Source organism: Egretta garzetta, unplaced genomic scaffold, assembly GCF_000687185.1.
Source record: "Egretta garzetta isolate BGI_Z169 unplaced genomic scaffold, ASM68718v1 scaffold425, whole genome shotgun sequence".
Lineage (NCBI taxonomy): Eukaryota > Metazoa > Chordata > Aves > Pelecaniformes > Ardeidae > Egretta > Egretta garzetta.
In genome coordinates this window covers 220325-245780 of record NW_009259796.1, presented here as the reverse complement: position 1 = coordinate 245780, position 25456 = coordinate 220325, and the positions used below count along the sequence as shown (strand labels likewise).

At 36.9% G+C, this 25456-nt stretch overlaps 1 protein-coding gene and 1 long non-coding RNA gene across 2 annotated transcripts in view; one reads left to right on the top strand and one right to left on the bottom strand.

Moving 5' to 3' along the window:
• Positions 1-25456, top strand: part of COL4A4 (collagen type IV alpha 4 chain) — a 68409-nt gene that overhangs the window by 4393 nt on the left and 38560 nt on the right. Inside the window, exons 3-16 of the mRNA XM_035895269.1 lie at positions 125-202; positions 10941-11075; positions 11971-12015; positions 12239-12355; positions 14686-14754; positions 14976-15011; positions 15749-15811; positions 16291-16326; positions 16502-16543; positions 17288-17368; positions 18612-18665; positions 19896-19937; positions 20547-20591; positions 21664-21717. Of these exons, the coding sequence (XP_035751162.1) occupies positions 125-202; positions 10941-11075; positions 11971-12015; positions 12239-12355; positions 14686-14754; positions 14976-15011; positions 15749-15811; positions 16291-16326; positions 16502-16543; positions 17288-17368; positions 18612-18665; positions 19896-19937; positions 20547-20591; positions 21664-21717 (897 nt within the window). The remainder of the gene's footprint in view (positions 1-124; positions 203-10940; positions 11076-11970; positions 12016-12238; positions 12356-14685; positions 14755-14975; positions 15012-15748; positions 15812-16290; positions 16327-16501; positions 16544-17287; positions 17369-18611; positions 18666-19895; positions 19938-20546; positions 20592-21663; positions 21718-25456) is intronic.
• Positions 15980-23709, bottom strand: LOC118452373. The gene is made up of 4 exons (XR_004842145.1): positions 23591-23709; positions 18870-18942; positions 17235-17345; positions 15980-16093 (listed from the first exon to the last, which is right to left on the bottom strand). It is a non-coding gene; the product is annotated as an uncharacterized LOC118452373 (long non-coding RNA).

Below are 25456 nucleotides of genomic sequence, written 5' to 3'. Positions count from 1 at the left end.
CCTGCAGGTATGCAAGGGTAGCCTTAAAGATCATCTAATTGGAAAATATGTCCCATCGACAGTGTTTGGTGAAGAGATTGTTGTCTGTTGCATATTAATAAATCCATAAACTCTTAATTTTTAGGGAGGATATGCATATATTGACCCATGTGGGGGACAGGATTGTTCAGTTTGTCGGTGCTTTCCAGAAAAAGGATCAAGAGTAAGTGATGATTAGAACTAATGATAATTACTGTTATAAGTACTGTTCATTTTGTGCACGTTGCTGTTCTTTAAAATCAGTATGTGTGACAGAAATCAATAAATCCATATTCAGCAAATCAATATTCATACACGAACAAATCTGAATATAGCACACTAGCACAATTCTCTCACTGGTATGAAGTACAGCTACAATCAAAGGAAGTTAAGATTGTAAACAGGTTTGCTTGTAAATTAGGTTTGTAATAATCATGGTGCCTTTTTTGTGTAAAAGATTCTTTGAGATCAATCTAGTAGTTAGACAAAAGTCATTCTTGATATATATAAAGTTTAGGAATCTATGCTCATTTTCTACTAAGAGGCTGGTTAAAAGAGAATGTATATGCCATTTACCAGTTTTATGAGAACTTAGGTGTTTCTAATTTGGGTTAGATGATTCTGGAAAAGCTTGCAGACTTTTTATTTTACTAGCTTAACGCACTAAGTATAAAAAAAATCTGAATTGTCTTTGCCTTATAAATAATTGTAAAACATTGAATGAAGGCAAGGCTTTCCCATATTATACACTAACATTAGTAACCGCACATATTGCTATTTGTTAATTGAAATATGGTCCAGTGATGGCCATAGTTTGTTACCGTGGCTGTTCTTTCTCAAAATATATAATCTATATAGCGATAGCAAACAATTTAAATGTTAAATGAGGAAAGACCTTATTTAGATATATCAGTTAGTGACGGAAATTGTTTTCTTTCAAAGTATTAATATTAAAGTTTAGGGTTAGAAAGCTTGAACGTGGTGGATCAGTTTTTAGAACTGCATGCCCCATTTGTTTGTGTACGACCTGAGTCGCCACAAAAGCACAACACACCTTTTCCTTCCTGTGCTTCTGCAGTTAGCTGCATGCTTTGCTGTGTCATGATCACCGCCCTGGTGTCCTTGGATCCTATCCTAATCCTCCAGGATTATGTCTATGGGAAAGTTCCCCATACTGTAGGATTTTCATAATAGGGGTGTAGGATGCGTCTATCTCTGTAACACTGTGTTAACAAAGGGGCATCCGAGGAAAAGTATTTTGACTAGCAGCGTTGCAGTGTCTCTCAGCGCTACTGAATAGACTGTTTTGGATACCAAAAACCTGATCTGAAGTGCCATTTAAAAACAACTGACTTTGAAACTAGAGGAAATTTCTCTGATTCTGATTCTCGCTCAGCACCCTGGAAGTTCTGCATTACATGCCCATAATATGTCAATAATAAATACACACGGCAGCTGTTATGGCTCTTTCCTAAGTTGTCCTCCACTCCACAGGTAAACTGAACTATATTTCATGCATGTGCAGCTAGCTTTCTAAATACTTCCAAGGATCTGGACCTAAGTGCCAAAAAAAAGTGTAATAAACATTTCAAAATAAATTCAATATCATTATGCAAAAGTAAGTCTGAGAACTGTACCATTTTCTGAAACAGGTCTGAAATACCTATGCACACTGATGGATGAAGTCTCTCCAGTGTAATATGAATTCATATTTCATGAAATCTTTTCTATTAATCAATATGAAAGAAATAAATTACTTATCAGACCCTACATGAAATATGGCTTAACTAAACACCACTTCAGATAGACTGTTGCAAATATTTTCTATACTAATGTATGGTGATGAATTATTTTCTATAGGATTACTTGATCTTTTTTTCATCCTACAATCTTGTTGATTTCTAAACTTTGCTGTGTTCTGCCTTTACACTCTGGCACACTAACTTTGCTTTTCTACCTTTTCTGGAGACTACACATTACAAAATAAAAGATTTGTTTATCTTATTGTTAGCTTCCTAGAATGCAAAACATCTGCTTTATCTGCTTTTCTGTCTGAATCCTGCTCCCAGGCTGGCTCCTCAGACTTTCGCCTCTTCCTCAATTCTGTCTTTAAAGTGCAAGGAATAAGTGATACTTGAAAACCTCTGGCAGTGTACGGTATGCAAGCCTAAAATTTCAGAAGTGTACGGTTTATGAAATAATCCTTCTCTGTAAAGAAGTTGAGATAAGGGCAACAGTATAAAATAGGTTGCCTAACACTATATTTTTTTCCTTCTTCACTGTTTAGCACAGGCTAGCTGTCAAAATTAAAGATGAGCTGCCCCCCTCAGCAAACATTTGCTGAAAGCACAAAAAGATTCTAGAAAATTCATGTACTTGCTGGCAAAAGGCAATGGAACAATTATCTCATCCAGACCAGCTGGAAAGCCAACCCTATAGCAGCCCTCAAATTTAACAAGTCTTTATTCTGCTCTATTAAACCAACTGCAGTATCAGGGGCTTTTGCAGAGGCTGAATGAGAAAGACCGCATCTGAGTGAGCTACATCAGTATAAGTATTGAGTTATGTTGGTATATGTAGACCAGTCCACCTATTTTTTATTTTTATTTTTTGTTTAGCTTTTAATCTCTTTTACTACAGGGAGTCAGAGGTAGGGTATTCCCTTCATGATCTTCCATTGAACATGGTAATCTAAGATGTACAGGGGAGCAAGGGCAAATTGTCTCATTATTTTACTGCTAAGGTATCATCTATGTTAGAAACATGCAAGGTCAGACCTATTATGAATTTATTAAATATGTTATTCCATCTCTTCCAAGAACTGCAAACAAATCCTTCATTAGACTAGCTGAAACATGACCATTCGTATGTTATTCTGTATCTTTGTTGTTGGCTGAATACTTCCAAATAGAGTTGCAGTTTCAATGGAAAGTTTCTGTTAACATTTATCTCCCCTAAAAAGTGCACTAGGGGAAAAGTTATTTAGCAAAGTGCATTATTTGTCGTAAACCTGGTGAAATGCATAGGTATTATTACCCATAGGAAAGATGTTCATTGTATCATAATGTAAACTTTGTGCTTGATAGATGTCATAGGTCCAACTTACAAGTGATAGTTTAACATCTGAATAAGAACCTGAGCAGTTTGTTTTGCATATTGCTAATGGTCACTTCCCTACATCCTTCTCCACATAGTAATGAAAAGGAGATTTTGAGAGAAGTGAGAATATCTATCTGGTGATAAAACAGCAGTTGTATAGTTTCAAAGTTAAGATGTGCCTATCTGATACGGGTTTGACTTTGTTAGCAGACTGTGAGGAAAATATTGTTGCTTGTTTCATTTGAGGGATTTTTGTTTACATATAAAACACTATGACAGGTATTTGATGATGTTGCCATTTTACAGATTTTAGAATGTTATGTTCCTTTTTAGACTTTCTGTGAAAGCATTGCCCACTGGAAATTTAGGTAGTGAATGGACAAACAGGTTATTTCTATGTTTGGAGCAGACTTCTAGTCAATCCATAACAAAGATTACTACTAAAATTAAGGTAGAACAAAAGTCTTAGAGGTGATATAAATCACCTTTGTTTATTTGTAATTACCTGTGACAAGTGAAGTGTGTTCACATTTTGTAAAACTAAAAACATTGTAAACTGCGTATGACATAACCGTAGCCCTTATCCTTAACATCTCTCCACTAAAACTGTAAACCCCCAGGGTAATAAGAGAATAGACGTCTAAAATTAAACTCCTAAATATATTTAGGTTTATGAATTAAGTAGAATGGCTGTTAGGAGTGTAGTATACTCTGAAGTTCCCTTAGGAAAGTGGGACCTCAAATCTTGCCCTACTGTCTTTGGCATAATGACCTTTCTTTCTATCCATTTTTTTGCATGCAGTTTAAGTATGATTAGTTAAAGCTGTGGTGACCAGGACAGTGTAAGAAAACTGTGCAGATGACTGAATGGAATGGGAATTAAGACTTTGCCTTCTAGTTGCCCATTTGAAAATCTTTTAAATGTCAACATAGAAAGCTGCCTTCATTGTAATTGGTCAAGATAACAGGTTTTAGCTAAAGAAAGTAGCTGAACTTTTTAGCTGAAGTTTTATTTAATATTTATATAAACCCAATATACTTATGCATTGGTTGTAATATTGGGCTTTAGAAAAGCTTGTGTAGCTGGTTTTTATTTCTCTCAACCTTAGATTACTCTGTGCTATAAAGAGATTTGCGCTATTATTCATTAGCAAGAAATCACTGTCTGAGAAACATTCTAGTCCCTACTGCTAGTAGTATATCCCATTCTGATATCATTACAGTTGTCCACATCACAGTGAAAGTTTGATTTCTGTTTAATTGGGATTACAGCCGTGTTGGAATTAGTTTTACATTATACTGCTTATCTCTTGATGTCATGTCACAACTCAAAAGGACTCTTTCTTCCATAGGGTACCACTAAATGTGCTGTGAAATCCCTTTACACATACTGTGTGCTACTATATGTATTTATTTAAGAACTATACAACAGATAAACGAGGGGAGAAAGCCATTAGTGAAAGTATATACACCAGTAAGCATTCTACATGATTTCTAGTGCCAACCTGGAATGATTGAGATTTTCTCCTGCCTCTTCTTTCCCAGTCAAGATGTATGGTCTTCCAGTAGGCAGTAGCAGTCAATGTTTTTAATTAGAGTCAAACAGCAATTTCATTGTTTTATATTCTCCCCCCTCTTCCTCTTTGGTCTCCCGCAAAGTCCGTGATTTTAATTTTCTTCTGATATGTCCAACAGACAGTGAAACATTTCCTCCTCTTTCTCTAACTTGGGAAGTTGTTTCCTTGATAACTCCTGAAGTGTTGTATCAGATGCCTCCAAAAATGCTGGCTGCTCTAACAGAATTTAGATAGTTAAAAAAATATTTGCAGTTAGCAGTGACCGATTGTAAACCTGTCTTGTGCCGACCCCAGAGTTTGATCCCATTCAATTCCTTTGGCTTTGTTTATAGAGTTAAGTAGATTTAGAAAGCAAGCGTCTATTTATGACCCAACCTGATCTAGCTTCTATGAGATCATGTGAAATGCCTGGAGCAAAGTGAATAATAAATATAACTCAGCAAGACCGATGTTCGTTCTTTTGCAGATGAAGTGAGTGGCCTATTTTCATACTAGTGTAGAAGAGACCTTGCAAACAGATATCTGAGAGGAAGGTCTTACATTTTCTGGCATATGAGGTGTAAAGAGTAAGCATTCACAAGAGATGCTAAGTCAGTTGGCTGTCACAGGTAAGTTAGAAAGTCAGCTGATGTATATACTTCAGGGCAGTGGGGTAAAAATGGTGAAATTAAATCTACAGTAGATGTCTTGTGGCACCACTTCTCTTGTAAAATCTCCCTAATAGATCTTGTGGGTTGTCACATCTCCCTAGCGGATCCTGAGGGTTAATTGAGTCTGACTACAGTGCAGTGTAAACATATTTAAGGTTCACTAACTGGGAAACTATGCAAATTCTGTCTGTTTTGGAGAGTAGGAGGCATTTATTAAATTACACTTTTTTTGTAGTCAGTATGCAATGGCAGTCTGTCATTCACATGGAATATCCAGCACTTGTATTTGAATTTTCAAGCTGCACACTCAGGAAATGAATATATGAAAATCCATCTATTGATCTCAAATACATGTGCTTAGTTGAATCCACTATCAGAGATGTATGCACAGTAGCATCTGAGGAAATCCAGATTTCTCTTACTATTTGCCTCATGCTTGATAATTTTTCCCAGTATATTACCGATGATACAGTTTTAAAATGTCCTGGTACTGAGACTAGTTACGTATGCCTGTAGTATTTCCATTGCATTTCACTTAACGTTCAGCGAGAACCACAGAAAAATAGACCTAGAGAAATGAGACCCCTAGATCTATATCTGAAGCAGACCACACATTTTTTATAACTAGGCAGAGCAGTAGGCAGTTCTCTGGCTCCAGGAGTTAGGATTTGATCTGGCAGGGAATGGAGCCTGCTTACTGGAATGTGGAATAGGAACAGGATCACTCCATTCTCCTCTCTGTAAGATCTCTTTGAGGCTGTTCTTCATAGACAATGTCCAGTACAGCATCTGTAAATTAGCATTTTTCCTATTAGACATGTTTCCAAATTTTTCAAAAGTTTTGATCTTGTTAAATTATCCCTCCTTTTGTTCTTGAGCAAGTTTCTTTCCTTAATATTTTTGGTTCCCCTGTCCCACCATACTAAAAATGGTGTTTTTCTCAGTTGCTGCAGATTGGCAAGTTTTTCCACATCAGGCAAAACAAAACTGTACAAAATCATTCTTTTTCATATATTTGAATCAACCAAAAATTGCCAATCAGCGACTTGTTTCAATAAAATGAATCACAGAAAAAGTTAATTTTATTTTATTAGCTAATATGATGTTAATTATTTGTGGTCTAAAATGCTCTATTCGCAGCCCTCTGCTTTCAACCATTAACTGTGTTTCCTACAGTTTCAGTGCCAAATTATATCTTGCTCAGTGTTTCTTTAATACAATAGTGACACCCACTGGTTTATTGGTTATTTTTCTTTTCATGGTTCCACAGGGTTAAAACACAAAACAAAGTACACCATGAAAAATGTTTTCAGCACTTCACTGTGATTTGTTGTGCTTCAGTGAAGTATCACTATGAATACTAAACTGCATCATTAGGTACTATGTTCCTGTAGCATATTGGGTCATTGAAAAATACGATAAAAGAGCATTAGAATTTTCCAGTAGTTTGCAGCATGATCCAGATGCTGAGAAAAGTCAAGCACTAAGAGTTACTATTGCATTTAATTGGCTCAAAATCTGACTATAAAAAAGAAGTTATCTAATACTGAAAAGTCATTATGCAATCTGCTGTTTTTGAACAAACTGAGAATAAAGTACGTGCCATGTACTAGTCTGACCCTCACTCACTGTTTAACCCACAATCACAGAAAAAATTCCTCTATTAAGGGCAAGAGTGGATTTAATGCAAGTTGTGTGCTTTCTCAGATTTATCACATCTTGATAAAGCTAATATTTAGGTTTATTTTGGAGCCTTGACTTACAGTGAAAATGGTTTTTGGTCCTAGTCCTACACAATTACAGTGGAGGCATGGAAACTTCCCAGAATGGACACCCCTACAAGCACTGGAAGCTGTGGCTTTGCTGTAATGGACCCACTCTTCCAAAAGGGGAGAGGACATGGGTGGAGCTTAGAGAAGCAGCAGATGCTCCCACCTCACTAAGCAAATTACAAAAGAAAACATCTGTCTGCAAATGCCTTTCTGTGCACTCCTCACTAGCCCCCAAACTGCTCTACTTTCCTCCCTTTTTCTGACCTCCTCCTGGTAAAACGAGAAAGACTGGTTACGAGCCAGAGTCTAGTGTAGAGTGAAAAAGGGCACTATGTTAGTTGCCTACAATCTGATTCTGTGGAGTTGCTGGGAATTTTCATTTTTGGTCAAGTGAAGAGAGGGTAAATGCATTTCACATATCACTCGTACATCCACATAGCCTGTAAAATAGGGTACTGTGCTAATTGAAGGCAATAACTGGACTTCTTTTGACTTTATCAACAATGAGAAGACAGAATTCAGTCTAATAGCATGAACCCTCTTTTTTTTTTTTTAATTTCCAATTAAGACTCCTTTAAAACACTGTGCTTTCAGACAATTAGGTGCTCAGGGCACTCTAAAATCAGGTGCTCTTACATGTCTCACGCAACCAAAAAAAGTAATTCCAAATAACCTTGGCCATTGCCTTTTCCAAACAGTATTAAAATGCTCTGCTGCATGATTCTGAAGTATTTGCAGTCTTAGTCTTAGGAAGCATACTTAATTAAAAAAAATATGGTCTTGTTTTGTCAAAAGTCAATTTCTTACTGCAGGTCAAGCCCAGGATATGCTAAAATAACAGAGCATAGTCTTGGCATGGGTAGCTCCTGACCTAGACAATTAACAAGGCATTGAAATCCTAAAGGAATTTATTGGCATCAGATGGCAGAGCAGGCATAATATTCTGTTCATTTTAACTGAGCTAATTTGTCATTTCCACATGAGCATGACTACCTTCATCCTCTTTATTTGTACAGCTGTCCTGAGACTGTAATGCTGTGGTAGTCACATTGGATGGGCACAAATAATAGATGTGATAATAGATGTTATGACATGGTATCAGTTTGGTCTTAACAAAGCTCCCAGTCATTATCAGTCTTTGAGCTGAAAGAAAGGGAGACAATCCACCAGCTTCACATGGCATGCTAAAGTTGTATCAGCTGTCAAATCTATTGTGAATTCTGGAGTCAGTGACTCTGTTTTATGACTTCACTACCTCCCGCTGAAGACATAAACCGTGGAGTCAATTAAATGCACAGGGTAGCAACTAACAAAGACATTTTATCAGCCTAAAGGATTTACCTGTCCTGGAAGCATTTATTGGTTAATTACAATGGATAATTAGCACAGAATTCATACAGTGTCTCAGCCTTTTTCTGAGTACTATCATAATTGTGTTTCTTCAACTGTCCAAAGTATATGACATGATTTGAAAATTTTCAACTCTTGATTGCAGAGCATATACACTATGAATTAAGAATATTAAAGTTGCTGTAGCAACTTATCATCAACAAAATTCATTGTTAAGACAAAGCATTAGAGCATTAGTGAGAAATAACTTAGGAGGTTTGGGTTCCTGCTGAGAAATTGTTGCATTTTGCATGGCAATAGCTAGTTCACTGTACTAAAAAATGTACCGCTTCCAGTAGAGTGAATGGTTCAAACAGTTGTACTTTACTATATTACTAGTATCATTCATTTCACTTTTCTTATAGTCAAAATGATGCTTTAATGAAAATAGTTATCCAGTCTTTTTTAATCAATATTTAAAGGGCATAATAGCTGCTTTAAAAGTACTTCGATGAATAAATTCAGTTTTACAGCAGAGGATTTGCAAGGCACTGCCAACAGACAGCCTGCAATTGTTCAGGCAAGCAAATACTCAAACTCTCAGAATCCTGACTGTCCATTCATTGTTGACAAGGATGCAGAATCTGCAGATTTTAATACTAGTAGCCCTTAATTTGGATAACATTTTACACTGCTCAAATTATGGTATCAAGAAAATTACAACTGTTGCTGGAGACAACATGCTGATTCTGCCCTGGAATTTTTGCCAGTGACTTCACTGGAAGCAGGATCAAGGTTTAAGTGAGAGGAGGCAGTAAACACAAATGGAACATGAGCTGTACAAGGATACTTTTGCAGGTAGTCCTTATTTGTAAGTGTAAGTGTAGGACTAATTTTCCTAGCTCCTGGACTAAATTCCTGTTCATAGCTTCAGGACCAGTGGTGATCCAGCCCTGCTTCCAGTACAGCATAAGCCTATAGCATGTCCCTGTTCCAAGCATGCAGTAAGTTACCTTCTCACTACTCTGCTTACTTGGCAATTTGATTGGGTGATGCTTACCATACATCTCTTCACTTCATGTCCAACTGTCAAATCACACTGATTTTATTGACATATTTTAAAAGACAAATAGAGAATAAGTAAAAAGAAGTTTAGGTCCCTGCTTCCAATTCACAAGATAAGATTTTGTTCAGACAGATCAGTCTGTTGAAATGCTTACACTGAGAAGCAAGCAGTTCGTTTCTGTTGCTTCAACATAATTTGACCCCTGAAGCTAACATATCTGCTTACAATCACCTTTGATTTCTGTCATTTTGTTTTGCTTCAATCCATTCATAGAAATAAACGTATCATCACTTCTGTGAATTGAGGTTGTACTGAAATATCCTTTACTGCCCTCAAGTGGTCTTAGGGCCATGTGCTTTTCTTGGGAATGCATGAGGCTCCATTTTGCGCTTTTTTAATAACGTGCTATAATTGATTGATGAATTCTGAAAAGAAAGCAAAGCACTCTTCAGTTGGGAAGCAAAAAAAAGTGATAGCTAAAAAAAGATAATGTTACAAAATGAAAAAGATGAGTAAGAGAAATAAAGACATGTAAATATGTAGATTTTTTGGGTGAAAGTGTAGACAGCTCACATGTGAAGTCTGATTAGAAAGCTTGCTTTATTCAGCACTTTGAATCTATAATTTAATAGTTGTTTAGCAGCACAGAACAAAAACTGCGCAAGTCCAAAACAACTCCACACCAATGTGTAGACTGAAAAATGGGAAGTATTTTTACTTTGGGAGAATATGTATTGCTTTGGAAAAGTTAGTAAAAATCCATGGAGGTGGTCTGTATGGTACTGTAGGTACAGATAAAAAATTTAGAGCTGTTTATAGATAAAATGACATTCTGCAACCTCCCAAACCATTTTAACACAATCTATTGTAATTGATACTTTCTGGCTAATAACTATCATTTTTTTTATGCAGGAGACTTCACAACTTTTAAATAAGCTATTAACATCTAAGAGTGATGATGGAAGATATGTGAACTAGAAAAACCTAAGATAATTAGCATATAGTGTGACTTAAAAGAAAGAGGGAACTCTCTCGATTTGTTCTAATTGTATACAAAGTCCCTTTGTCTAAAATGAGCCCTCACTTCTCTGGTGGCAAAAATATGATGCTCAGTGGAGTCTTACACTCGCAGAAGGTGATACTTACATTGGTAGAGTTACGAAGAGTTGCAATTTATCCCACACATCTCAGAGAGGTGGTGCTGGAGACCTGATGAAGTTGAAAAGAAATTATCAGCTTGAGCAAGGTGTTAAATTTGGAGGTCATGTTCCTATAGCATCTAACAGATCTTCAGGCTGTACAGCAAGCTGGTTTGAATCATGAGGATGTATGCACTGTAAGCCCTGTTTTATCCATACAGTCACCTCTGAAATGCTGCCTGCTGCGTGGTTTACAGCAGTAGTCATTCACTTCTTTGGACTCTTTTCAGGGTCAGCCTGGTGAGCTGGGAGCTCAAGGTCCAATTGGGTCCTTGGGATCTACAGGACCAGCTGGTCTTCCAGGGGAAAAAGGACAGAGAGGTGAGAATGGGCAGCCTGGGCCAGCTGGAGAAAAAGGTGCTAAGGTAGGAAACACCACGGACAGCTCTTTTAGGTATATGTAGAATGTAATGTTAAATATTGGCAAGTGAAACAGAACCTGAATGATCAAAAAGCACTTGCCAAACTATACTCTTGCTCACACAAAATTCTCCCTGAAATGCATTGCAGGTTTCTTGAAAAAATGTTTCAGGGGATTTTTGCTGTGGATTGCAAAATTAGAATTGTCAGAAGACATAAAATGAAATGAAACAGACCCAGTCTCTGTTATATACCATCTCATCCTCCTTAACCGCAAAGAGGGCTGTGGGAGGAGTGTGGAGCTGGAGGGAGGAGCACAGTGCTTTTAAAAGTGCTGAACACTAAACAGAATTTTATTACCACTTATGGAGTATAAATTGCAGTTGAGGTCTATATCTTTCACAGTTGTACAATCCCTGTGCTTGGCTCTTGATACTTTATATTAGTTTTAATGGTCTAATTCCACTGATTGCTGTGGATGACTGAAATCACTAATGTCAGTATCTAGCACACCTGAAGTGTAAGCAGTGTAAATATAAATTGTGCTGCTGGTATTATCAAAACAGGAGCAGGGTTGTGAAATTACATACAGGATTATTTTATAAGTTATAGGCAACTTCCCTTTCTCTGTCATTTTATAATCTTTGGAGAATGTATGAATATGAGAGTTAGACATTTGTCCTGTGCTGTACCATCTGTTACATGGATAGCTATTGGCAGTAGTCTCCTGCTAAGCCCATATAACTTTTTTCAGATATTTATTCCTGAGAATTACAGCTTTTGATTCATATTTAAAACAAGACTGTTTCTTGCCTTATAGTGTCATATATCCTCAGTTTTCATTCTTTTTAAGAGTTAATGACATCAGCGACTTTGTTTTTTCATGTCACCTGTTTTTAGGGCCCAACTGGAGTCCCAGGATTTCCTGGTTTAGATGGTGTTCCTGTACGTATTAAATTAATATTGCTTTATAAAAATTACAGTTTCTATAAAGTCATAACAAGTTCTCTAAAAGGATAATACACTCAATAAATTGTTTGGCTTTGTACATCTTGATATCATGTCACCTACAGAATTACATGTTTTGCAAAATACTGTTCTGTTAATTTAAAAAGTAATTCCCCGTTTATCATGGTTTATCTCTAATAAATATTAAACTATCTTTCAGGGATTACCAGGAAGTGAAGGACCCAGGGGCAACCGTGGTTTAGATGGCTGCAATGGCTCAAGAGGAGATCCAGGATTTCCAGGCGAAAATGGTTATATTGGACCAAGAGGTCCTTATGTACGTGATAGGAATTCCTGCTTTCTATGAATACTGTATATGTACACTTCCCCTCCAAGCTAACAGCTCTTAAAATGAAAGGAGTTTTAGACTACGGCGCTAGCTTTATACTGCACAATGAATTTCCAGCCATTCTTACTAAGGTTAATAGGAGCGAAGGACACTTGGTGCCTTAACAGATTAAGTTTAAGCTTGAATGTGAAATAAGTTCCTATATCCTTGAAGTAGATATGTCTACCCTGAGAGTTAAATTCTGCTTTGTTCTCCGATACATAACCACACCAAAGCGAATACCATTTCATGGATGTACAACTGAGAAGGAGTAGCTTGAAACCATCATACCATTTATCAGTACTTGAAATCTCTTCTTTCAGGTCTAGTCCTCAGTCTTTCACTTTTCATGGAAACAAGCTTCAGTTCTGAATGACTAACAGCTGATTAGTTGGTCTGAGAGCTTCCCTGAAATTTTCCTAAATAAAACAATAAAAACAACTGTAATTTACATGAAAAGTCAAGTGTGTTTAGTAGGAGCTAAATAAGATGCTGATTCAGCCATAGGGAATGAAAGAAATGTGCAATAGGTGCCAAAGTGAAAAGATTTTATAAAAATTATATCAATTAAAAAACCCATACAGTTTTAGTCTTGGACCTGTAATAAATGCTTTGAAATACATAACCTGATAAATACCTTGATAATAACCTCAGTTTTTATACCTCTCAAAGTAACCTTTTAACCGTCCAAATGGTAATATGACTTCTGCTCAAACTCTAATTTTACCTGTATTTTCTTACTTATTATGGCTTTCAGAATAGTTTTACCTTTTATAATTAGCCAAATGACATAAAGGAAAAATGAGACGTGGGACAAATTACAGCACAAATTTTCTTAGTTCCAGAGCATGCTCTTTGGCAGGCCTAGAAAAGTATTGCAACCTACAAAGAATGGGAGACACAATAGGCATGTCACTAAAATTCCAGTGCAAATTAATTTAGCTACCCAGAAAAACAAGACATAGTAACCATATTTTCTTGTGTACAAGAATGCTATTCCAGCCTCTCTGTGCAGATTGCCTACTTTTAAATCATTTTGTTGCACCAGGTACCAACTTGACTATATATTACAGCCAACGTTTTTGAATTATTATTTATAATATTGTCCTGTATAATTATTTAATGCTATTGTACATATTCATCAGCTTTACTTCTGTTACCTTGTAGAGTCTGTACATTTACCTCACCAATAAATTGGAAAAGAAAGTAGTTTCTGTTTTTAAGCCCTTATCTAAGTCACATAGAAGGTAACAAACTGAATCTAATAAAGATGTTTTATTACACAAGAGATCATATGTAAAATAACCAAAGACAAATATAACTTTTGATGTGTTGTATTCCCTAGCAGCTGTTGTTTGACCTGTAATCTGTATCCAGTCTGCTGTAGCTATATCCAGCTGGAGACAGCTGAAACTCTTCTTTTTATTGTACCATTCCAGGGATAAGTAGTTTCCCTGTTTCATTCTAACTTTAGCTAGTGTATAATATCAGGAAAACAGTACAGTTTTAAAGTGGTTGAATTCTATGAAAAACAGTATCCCATTTTATTGAAATCAATAGTTAAGTGGTTAACAGTTAAATTAAGTACATTTGGATTTCAAATGAGAAAACTTCAGAAATAATGTCTTAATCTGTCTGTTCTTCAGATATGTAGATATCATGCTCTTAACATAGTTTTATAAAGGACTCCACAGCAAATACCATGGGAACTTAGTTTTTTAAAAAACAGGGCCTTTAGGCATCAGATTTTTTTTTTTTTAATGGACTGTGAAACGTATTTCCTAATAGGTGGAAATGTTGAAGATTATGCATGTAGCACAGTACATTCTTTCAGCTTTTAAACTGTACGGAGAATCACACTAGATTCTTCTATATCACAGCATGAACTTTTGGAGAAGGCAGAGTGCTAATACTTAAAGCAACTGACTCACTGAAAGAAAAGGTAGGCGTATGGATATACTTGATAGTAAAGGCAAGATTTGTGAAGACTGTAGAATATCATAGTGCCCAAGAGCTAAGGAGCATCTAACAGCACAGGTGTCTAGAAGCTGTGAGGAGCTGTTTTGCTCAGCTGTACAGAAGACAATTTTACTATTAAGGGTCTTGTTAGATAAAAGAACTGCAAAATGCTCATGCAGTGATAGTGGTTCTGGTGGATTACCTAACGATGTATGGGCACCAGTAAAGCACAGCCTGAGGAATCGTTATTCAATCTCCATAGAAATGTAGGATATCAGTAAGTGGATCATGTTTTAAAATACTTTTTTTTTTCTTTAAAGGGAAGTCCAGGGCAAAAAGGAGAAAAAGGAAATTCAGTGTATGTTTCACATTTTGGAAAAGGACCCCCAGTAAGTATCCAACTGTGAAAAAAATCCAAACATATCTTGTAGGAAAGCATGTATGGCAAATGTAATTGTTCTCTTAACTCCTCCCTGTTTAATAAAGCTTGGTGCAAGAAAAGATTAAAAATAAATATACAACTAGAACAGATAGCTTGTGATCTTAATAGCTATAAAGTTAGAAAATATCCACAACAAAGCTTGTAATGATTCTATTTGCTAAATTACAGGGAGACAGAGGTGATCCTGGACCCCCTGGCATGCCTGTAAGTACAGTCAGTGGGTTCGATACATGCTTTCCTTCTTAGTACACTAAAGAAATATTGGGGTTTCTCCCTGCCTGCCTTAAATAGAAAATTTCTGGAATTAAATCTAACAAACATCAAGCCCCTATAGTCTGCCCCCATGACCAGTTCACACTGGCTGAAATGGAGCAGAAACAGACCACACCTGTCTGCATTAGCTGTGCATTGAGCAGTTCTCGCCCTGGCACTCACGGTTTGCAGAATTTTCTCTGTGAAATTCAAGATCCATAGAGACGTGGCACCTTCTTCAACAGTGTCTGGTGGATATCCCAAGAACATGTAGCACGCTACCATATTCTGGCCATAAAAACACATGAGAAGAAACGAGAGTTTAATTTTGTTGCTGTCTCACACTCTTAATGGCTTTGGATTCCTCTTCTTATGCCCTTCAAAAAAGTATTCACTGATGAACTGTATCATGTCGCCACACTGTAGCACAATTACTGACAAAGTATTCTTTCAGGCCATTAATAACATGTAATTGTGCATTGTCAAGTGTCTGTACAGTATTATCCAGAAACTTGTGCTGAGCTGCTCTGGTGGCAGTGAGGTTTCAGGCATGGTATAAGCTTCAGGCCATGGGTGGAATACAGAGGCCAGTAGGCTGAGTCCAAGTGATGCAGGCATTTTGGACGGACGTGGAGAAAAGGGTAAGCTCTTGGTATTTTCACGAACAGACTTTTTGCTATTTTTTTCAGGGACCTAGAGGGTCAAGAGGTACAACGGGCCCATCTGGATATCCAGGCCCACCAGGCGTGCCTGTAAGATCACTGCAGTTATATAGCCTTGCATTTTCAGGATATGCATAAGTTCTGGTCTACTAATTGTACAACTTGCCTTAATGTGAATCAAAGCCTAGAATTAATTTTTGAGGTAGATGATAAAAAGAGATATTTTTGCCTTACCTTATGATTTTGGAAGTTCAGGAATTGGAGCATATGTTGTTCCTTCTCTTGCCTGTGCAAACACGTTTCATCCTGGCAGTCTGCAGTCATGCAGAATGCTGCTAGTGCTCTCTCCTCATTCACTTTCCCCAAGGCCACCTTGTGGGATACAGGAAAGTGGGAAACCAGGGTTCAGCCCTCCTGAAAGCAGTGACCAGGTGAAGTAAATTGCACTTTAGGATAGGTACATTCCAAGAGGAAATTCTGCCTCTAGGTGCTACTGGCAAGAGGAGGTAATTTTCAAAGCAAAGCTGTCACTAAATCAGACATTAACTTGTCTTCATTGTCTTTTAAAGGGTATTCCAGGTTACCCTGGTTTGCCAGGCGAACAGGTAGGCAATGACTTTTCCTGAAGTTGTTAGTGAAATAATAGAGTAATTTTTACAAATATTTGAAATGTCACTTATGGTTATTTGTTACCAAGTTTTTCAAAGGAGTTACTTGATTAAATCCTAATGTCAGCATTTTCTGATTATCTTCAAACTGTGTACATATTTTGTCAATTAGGGAAATCCAGGTATTGGAGTGGACGGACAAAAGGGGGAGCCGGTAAGAAAACAAATATTATTAAATAAAAAAAATATTATCAAATATATTATTGCTGTAGAGTTAGAAGTATAGAGTCTTGGAACCCCTTCATTTCTGGCTGTGTCCTCCCACTAATCATGTTAGAATGGAAGGAGAAGTAATATGTTATTGAATCAATTAATACTGTGCAGAAGCGAGTCCTTCACTGAGCTGCATACAGGAATCAAGCATATTCTGGAGGACTCAGGACATACAGAACCAATGTGGAATATTTTATTTTTCTTCTATGAATTTGTCTAGTCACTTCTTAGAATTCGTGCAAGTTTCTAACATGCACAACTTTCCGTAGCAAATCAATAATTTCATCTTTACCTTCATAAATCCTTGTGGATCAAAGGCTTCTGTCTGGAACACAAGAGACTGTATGTACACACAAGAGATTTGACAATTCTGTAACTATCTCTACTGTAGACTCAGAGCAGGAGCCATGAGTACAGACTTCTCATTTATTTCCTTAGCTATAACATTATTTTTAATGTTGGAGGAGAATAGGAGGGTATTAAGATCGCCAGCCTTGCTCATCTGGGAAGGCAGTAGAGAGGCTTACAGATCTCAGTGCAAACCTTTATTTATCTACAGGTATTAGTACATGTTCAGTGACTACAGAAATATGTAGTGCTGTAGTACAACAGGAAAACATGCTGAGTCTCACCGAAATGCTGCATGGAACAGAATGCCTCTCTGCTGTTCCTTTGGCTTCCACAGGGCGACATTGGACTTCCTGGGCCACCTGGGTCACCACTGTTAGTTGGACCTCCTGGAGCTCAGCTGTTCAAAGGAGAAAAGGTGTTAATTTGTCTTCATAGTTAACTGTGCTCAACTTGGCAAGTACAATCCTGTGATGTAATGTTTGCAATGATGGCATAGGACAAATCTTTCTTTCTGTAATAAACCATCAGTTTCAGCAGAAATCCTGTTGTTCAGCACCCTTCCTACAGGCTTTCAGGAGAGGAGAGCTCGTGTACTTTAGCTCATGTCCTTGAGGAAAGACTGTCTTGATGCAGAAAGGAGACTGCCCTTGCTTTGGTTTTCTCTACTTTTTGTCATTAGCAAATCATATTTCAGGCATCTCAGGTAAAGTTGGTTCCTCTGTCATTGAATCTCTTTTGAGGCTCTTCTCTAACACTTATTTTTCAGATCTTTCTCTTTGAGATTTCTCCAATGTAATGTTTTAAACTATCAACCCTAAAGTTTCTAGGCAGCTCTTTTAATAAGAAAGTTAAGTGTGATTTTGTTGTCTATTTTAATGCAAGTTCCTGTTATTTACTCTACTTCTTCAATATCATACCTACTGTAGCCACAGTTGTGTACCTTAAAACATTAGAATGTTTAAAAATAACAGGAGTTACAAAAATGGCATTACGGAGCCCTATATTGGAGTCTCCATGTCCTCAAGTCTGATTTGCTTGAATACACAAATGAAAAAGTGAATTTGGCTTTGCCAGCCCCTGCAGCCTCAACTCAGGGAGCCAATAGATTTCACATATTGGATCTTAGGCTTTGATTATGCAAATGGTTGCTATGTACAGGTGTACAAGGAAGAGGGAAAGGACCAAAAGAACTTAGATAAACTCCCCGTGTTACTGTGAAGCATGACATATGCTGCTGTGCAACACATGACATGATCATGACCATGTAGCCAGCTGTGCATCCCATTCAGATTGGGGCTATGTACAGAAGTGTAGATTTATTCATGTGAATACTTGCATCAAACTAAATAGGGCAGCAAACCAAAAAGAACTACTGTCATGCAGGTTTGTAGGAACAAAACCCTAGTTAGCAGTTCCCTGAAACTGAAAAGGTACATCTATCTCACTCTGCAGTCATTATGCTGGTTTGACAGTGTTGACAGAAATAAAAATCAGTACATAACTGTTTTTCTTCTGCCCAGTACACCTAGAACAGGCCCAGTGCTTAAGAAAATGCTATTTAACAGTTGTAATTCAGAACAGGACTTAAAAAAAAGTTAAACAGCATATAGGCATGTTCTGCATATTAATATACACAAAAACTTTCCTTGTATACATAGGGCCAAAAAGGACTACCTGGGGTAACAGGATACAGAGGGCCACGTGGACCCAAAGTAAGTAATGCGATGATTTTTTTTTTTTTTCATGGTGCTGGCAAAGTCCTTCTGTGGTTATTAAGTTAATGTTTTAAAGCACAAGGTGATGGAAGCAATAACAGCATTTGTACTGTGAAATTGAATCACCACCTAAATCAGCGTGAAAGCAAAAATACCTAAAAACCCTTGGGAAAAACCTTTCTGATTCTGTTTTATACATACCTATTGAATGCTGCCTGGTAGCGAAAGGTCAGTGTTGTTTCCTGTTGGGTTATTGACACATAACGGACTGAGACTGTGAAAAATAGAAGCACAGATTATTTTTTCCTCAAGGAGAGAAATAGAGAAGACCTGTATGTGTTCTTAATGGGGCATGATGTATGCTTCCCTAAGTATGTTAGGAAAAGACTTTAACTTCACATTATGGGTATCCTCAAGAGTAGAGAAGGCAGACACACCTGTTTGGAGAAAGAGTTGCTCTTTGCTCTCTATTCTACATTTTCTTTTCTTTCTGTCAGCATGATTAATTTAAACATTGGTGTGCCAGGAAGGAGTTCCTGGATGCTGAGTAGAAGCAGACACAAAAAAGATTCTGTAGTCTTTATTGCTGATAGATTTGGAGGGGGAAAATCCACAGGCAGGAAACTACCAGATCTCAGAAAAACAGAAGATAACTGAGGACAAAAGAATAAGTCTAGTTTATGTTAAAAACTTACTTAGCTTTGTAGGCAGAAGAGAAGAAACAAGAAGCCCGAACATCACATTTCTAAGTCTGGCACTTTTTCAGAAATTAATTTTCTATCATAAAAGAACCACTGTTACTTAGCACTGGAAGAGGAGACAAAATCGATCTTTTTATAACTGATTTACTTTGAAAAAAGACGGGCTTCATATGCTTGCTCCAGTACTAGCTGTCCATGTAATACTACACTTCTTAGTTATAAGCAAGAACTGAGAAATTGACTGATGCAGATGATGCCCAGAGCTTTAAAAAGAAAAAAAAAAATTAAATTTATGAAAGCACATTAAGCTTGGAGAAGAGACCATAGCAGGTTACTTGAATAACTGAAGCTATGTAGGCACTGCTAGTGGTGCTGTATGAAGTAAGCCCCAGTGGTTGAGCCTAGCAAGTGAAACAAGATCCATTAACCTAATATATACATAACTTAATAAACATGCACAAGAAATAAAATTTATGGCAAATTTCACTGAGCACCTTGTTTAAACAAAGTATTTTGAATTCTTCAGGGTATACTTGGGAGAGGAGAAAAGGGTGAAAAAGGTAAGGAAGTTACAGAATAAATTACTCTACAAATTCACTATAATTGGGTTCATAATATATTTGGCAGTTTAAGTTTGCATTTCCAACGAAGATTTTAAGGATTTTTTAAACTAATCTGTCATACTTTCTGTATAGAATATTTAGGAGTCCTGCCCTGGGACTCATCCTGTCTCAGACTTAAACATAACCTCATACAGATTTTCTGTCCTTGGAAAGAAAGTAAATCCATAGGGTTATCCTCTAAATATTTAGAGCTGCACAAAGCTTCTCTGGAGTAGTTCTGTAATAACACAGTAATTTTAATGTATTCCAGACATGCCAATGGCAATTTTTTACAGCAGCTTGTGCTTGATTTGCATAACAGTGGTCAAATGGAACAACATGTCCTCTGCTGTGCTTGGTTCAATATGATAAAAAATTAAGTGTTTCACTTTGGTCTATAGTTCAAATTCATGTCCATCTCTCATATAAAGTATTTGCAAAAACTTTGCAAAGTTTTTTGGAAATATCCTAAGTAATAATTATCTAAGGAATATTAACTGCTCAGCAATTCTGAATAGGTATAATTTTGAATAAGTTTTTACTGTTTTAGCTCACATTCTACTTGCTTTTATCAGGGTAATCCTGGTTCTTACGGACCTGCAGGTTTTCCTGGAATAAAGGTAAGATGACATAAATATAAGCAGCTCCCTGAACAGTGGTATCAGTGAGATTTGGGTTTCTGTGGATTTGCAGATTTGGAATTTCAACATACTTGATAGCTCACATTGCATTCCTTCCTTTCTCTCGTGCTACCTGTTGCCACAGAAGTTGTATGAACTCTTTGTCTTTGAATTTCTGCCACAATAAGATTTGGCTGAAATTGGCTAACAGCATCTGAAGTTGCAGGCAGGAGAAAAAGCCAGTGGGATGTGCATATAGCATGACACAAAAGTTACACAGCATGTTAACTTTGTTTGCCATGGTGACATTGTTTCCGTAATTTTGTGTTATATGCATGTTTTGTTCATCTTTCTGGTTCAAGAAATCCCAGTTTTGCTGTTAAGTCTGCTAAATGTTAGTTATAAACTTGTAACATCTGACTGGAGTAAAGAGCAACAGATGTAGGTATACAGATCTACATCTTGCCCTTTTTCCTATCTACTCTACCTAGCTCATTTTCAAATCTATGTAAGGTAATGATCATGCTATTCATAAATCACATTAATGTACAGATATTTGCATCTGGAGTTATGTTCCAGGTGACTGTTTTATCTGCAAAATTACTTTTTTTCTTACTTTGTTTTTTACCACTGCCTACCTAAAAAGTTTGCATACTGAATGGATGAGTGTATTAGTAGACCAGAAAAAGAGAGGAGGAGCTGATATGCAGCTGCTTTCCATGCAATAATAGTTTAAAAGGGTCATTCAGCAGGCAGGAAACCAATTTCGGCTGTATTAAGCTGACGATCTATTGGAGTCTGTTGGTATGTATTCCAGCTAGTTCTGTGCCCCAGCTACCCTGAATCTGCTGATCACTGTCTAAATAACCTAGAGATACATGTTGTGGGTTGTTTTTAACAGAAGACATTCTGTGAAACATACCATCTCTTGTACCAGTGAATTTTCTGAAAGAAACTGCAGATGCTATTATAACATGACAGTATTGTATGACTGCCTTACTGGTTTTTGTTCAATTAATTGTATTAATGTCTTAACAGATTAATCAAATTATATTTATGTGATCCTTTCCAGGGGGAAACAGGATTTGCTGGTTTTCCTGGACAACCTGGCTATCCAGGCATACAGGTAAAAAAACCAACACACACATATGCATGCGTGCATGCACACACACACACTCCCCTATATAAATGCTAATTATTCCTGCCAAATGTACCTGCTTACCAGACCATTTCCTTTTATACAGTCATAATTGTTTTTAAGATTTACTGTTTTCATTACGGTCATAGTTACTCAACACCGTGGTAGTAAATAACAATGTAAGTAAATGCTCCTGCTTGGTGGATATGAGAGTGGGAATTCCATTTTACGTACCATAGGAATTGGTTCATTCTAATTGCCAATAGTTACCTTTAAGTATAGCTATCTAATCCATGAATTGTAGTACTCCAAGTTATTCATGACTGAGCTGCATTCCACAGAGAAGTATGCTAGGTAAAGGAACCTGCTATTTAGGTAACAGTATGATCCCATAAACTTTGGTCTATGAACTACTATGATAATTGGCACCAAATGAGGTGGCAAAATTTGATTCAGATGGGCTTGTTTGCATGGCTTACCAAAATCTCTTTGCATATATTCAACCTGTTCATGTAAGTAGCTTTTCCAAGATGCTTACCAGAATGGAAATTGGACTCCTTCACACCAGCTTTGTTTAAACATTTCATACTTTTGCTCACTTATGTGATGCTAGACATTTTTTATTTTACAATGCATGCTGCTTTCCATTAGGGATTAGAAATGTAGATGTCACATCTGGTGAACTAAGCAGTAAAAGAGGAGAATATTCATCTGAAAAGCATGGAAGAGATGCTTAGTACAATTTTAGAAGGCCCAGGTGCCAGTCTAGTGACATTTCAGGATATAAATTTATGGAATTTTCTTCTGCAGGATGCAGAACTGGTGGTCATATTGTGATTCTGACTATTGGATTGTATTGTAATTCTGACTAACAACAAAAACTTAAATGAAGGGAACTGTTATATTTTCTGTGGAATCTACAATGCTAAAGCACACTCAGAATGAAAAACCAGTTCTGGATGCTACTTGAGAAGGAGCAAAGCAGCAGTGAGTCTAGCCAGGGGGAAGGTCTAGGGAATCACTGGGATAAGGTCCAAGTGGTCAGCAGTGTATGAGCAAGAGAAGTGAAATGCTGCAACGAAAAAGGTGGATGGACAGGATCATCAGTAGAAACAGCAAGGTTGAAAAAGCTCAAAGTTATTACCACAATACAGAGGACAAAAATAATATTGCAGAAATTGTGACACTGGTGAACTTGGCACTAAATATTCTGAAATACAAAAGTCAAGGAGTGTTTATTTCCCCCTGAAATAATCTTTTTGGAAAGCTGCATATAGAATAGTAACTTTTCCTAAAGCACAATTAGTTGCACCTGTGAAATCAGAGGAACGGCACTCGAGATTTAAGGAAGAATCACCTCTGTTATAAATTGAAGGTTAAGATTAGAACACGCTCTACATAATCTGTGATGACAAAAGGAAATAAACTGTAGCTGGTCCAAACTTGCCATAAATAGCATACTGCTAAAGATACAGTTGAAAGCAGACAAATAAAAAGCAACGAACAGGCTTTCAAGAAGCAGGTTCACAAATGAGAAATGACAAACACATGGAGTAAATAAGTACAAGTAAAATAAAAACATCTGGTTTACTTGTTTCAAAGATAGGACTGACAGAAGAGTGCTAGATCATCTTTTTCAGCCAAGATTTCATTTATGTATTTATACTTGGGGCAAAATAATTGCCTATGGATGTTAATTTTTCTCCCATTTGCCCATTATCAGCTTCACAACAATGTGAGATCATTCAGATACTAATTAGACAGAAACATTGCATGTCTTATTTAAGCAGAAAAATAATTACAGTCCATTACTCCCCCAAAGTATGAAACCTTAAGTGTTTTGCTTTTTAAAAGTACTCACCCTGATGTGCATATTGTTTTAGTTGGGGGCATCATTAACAAACTTGAGACAAGAAATTGTATAGACAGAACAGTGCATTCTTCAGTCTCCATTGATTAGCCCACAGCCTGAGAAGCCATCAATTAACACTAAAAACAGTAAGCAAAAAATGAATTAATTGGTAATTAACTGTTGGTAGATTATGCTGGGGAAGAGTTTGAATGCCTGTAGTAATGATTTGGAAAGATGAAATTACAGTTGCTAACTCATGGAACAAAAGAAAACAAATATAGACACAACTTAAAAAAAAATAAGGTTAACTCATACAGATACACAAATTTGACAATGATTGCACAGATGCTGTAGTTTGGTTTGGAAAATAATTGGATAAATCTGATTATTCCTGAAAAGTGCAGATTATCTAGACTGCATCAACTGTTCATCTGGCCTCTCCAGGTGTTGCTTTTGATCTGCTAAAAATCACATAAACTGGAGGAACAAGAATATGATTAAAAACCCTCCTGAGAATAGCCTGCCCTCACATAGATCTTCTGAAATAAACATGTTCAGAGAGAATCTAAGATGCATTCAGCTTTAACAGAAAGAGAGACTCAGAAAAAAACCAGTTGCATTCAGAGTAGATTTAATCTTTAAAAAATGTTAACTGTTACTTAAAGCAAAGAATGGACTTCAAGGAATTGTTGGCATACCTTTTGATCCCTAAGTCTGGACATTGGCAACACTCTGTGGACCTTGAACATAAGCCATCAACATGCCCTTGTTGTGAAGGCAGTTTATGGTCTCCTGGGCTGCATTAGGAAAAATACTTCCAGCAGGCTGAGGGAGGTGATCCTTGCCCTCTACTCAGCACTGGTTTCCATCCTTGTAGATATTCTAAAGCTGTCTGGACATGGTCCTGGGCAACCAGCTCTAGGTCCTTCTTGAGTAGGAGGGTTGGACAAGACTACCTCCAGAGGTCCCTTTTAATCTCAACCATTCTGTAATAAATATGAAAAAACACAGAATGCCTTCTTCAGACAAAATACAAGGGAGGGTATGAGACCTGTTGAAATCACGTTGAGACCATTTGTGTCTGCTACTAATAGATTGAGTCTCATTAAAATAATGAATGGTCTTTACAGGCAGTGCAAAATGTTATTGGCCATTGACATTATATAAAGCTATAGAAACTTATACAAAAAAATCACAGTTTAATGCTTAATAGGGATATCAGTAAAACTGGTAAGTGATTATAAGCTTTCATATTAATACAACTCCAGCTCACAGAACACAGTAGAAATATGTGTCTGTTGGACATTTTTCGCATCTTCTGTTGGGAAGTCAAGTCTCCTGAAATTTTTATGGGAAAACAGTATCAGTCAACAAAATAATCCAAGCATATATATGCCACTGTGTAGGAGTGTACCAACAGTGAAAACACAGCAAGAACGAAGCTGCCATCCAGCGAGGCATTTCTCACTTAAGGAGATACCAAGAACTGAAATTTTTGACCTTGGCTCACTCACTCTTCAGTTCTTTCTTGTGTTGTGGTTGATGTCATTTTAAAATCAGCATGAAAGTCATAGAAGACCTGGGACATATCCATCTATTGTACAAATCTTTGATACTTTTATCATAATTAAATTTATTTTAAATGTCAAAATACTTTGTAAGTTTATCTGAGGAGGAAAAAAGCAGGTTTATTTTTTATTTTCCTGCCACAAAGAAGACCCTTCTATGTCATTAGGGAAGACGAAATTACATTCCTGTTTAAAATAGCCAAAGACTACACAAGAATGTTATTTCATTCTGCAAGATACAGTCAAAGGAAAAAGGCCAGCCAAAAGACAAAAGGTCAAGAGGGCAGCAGTCAGTGACAGCTCCAGT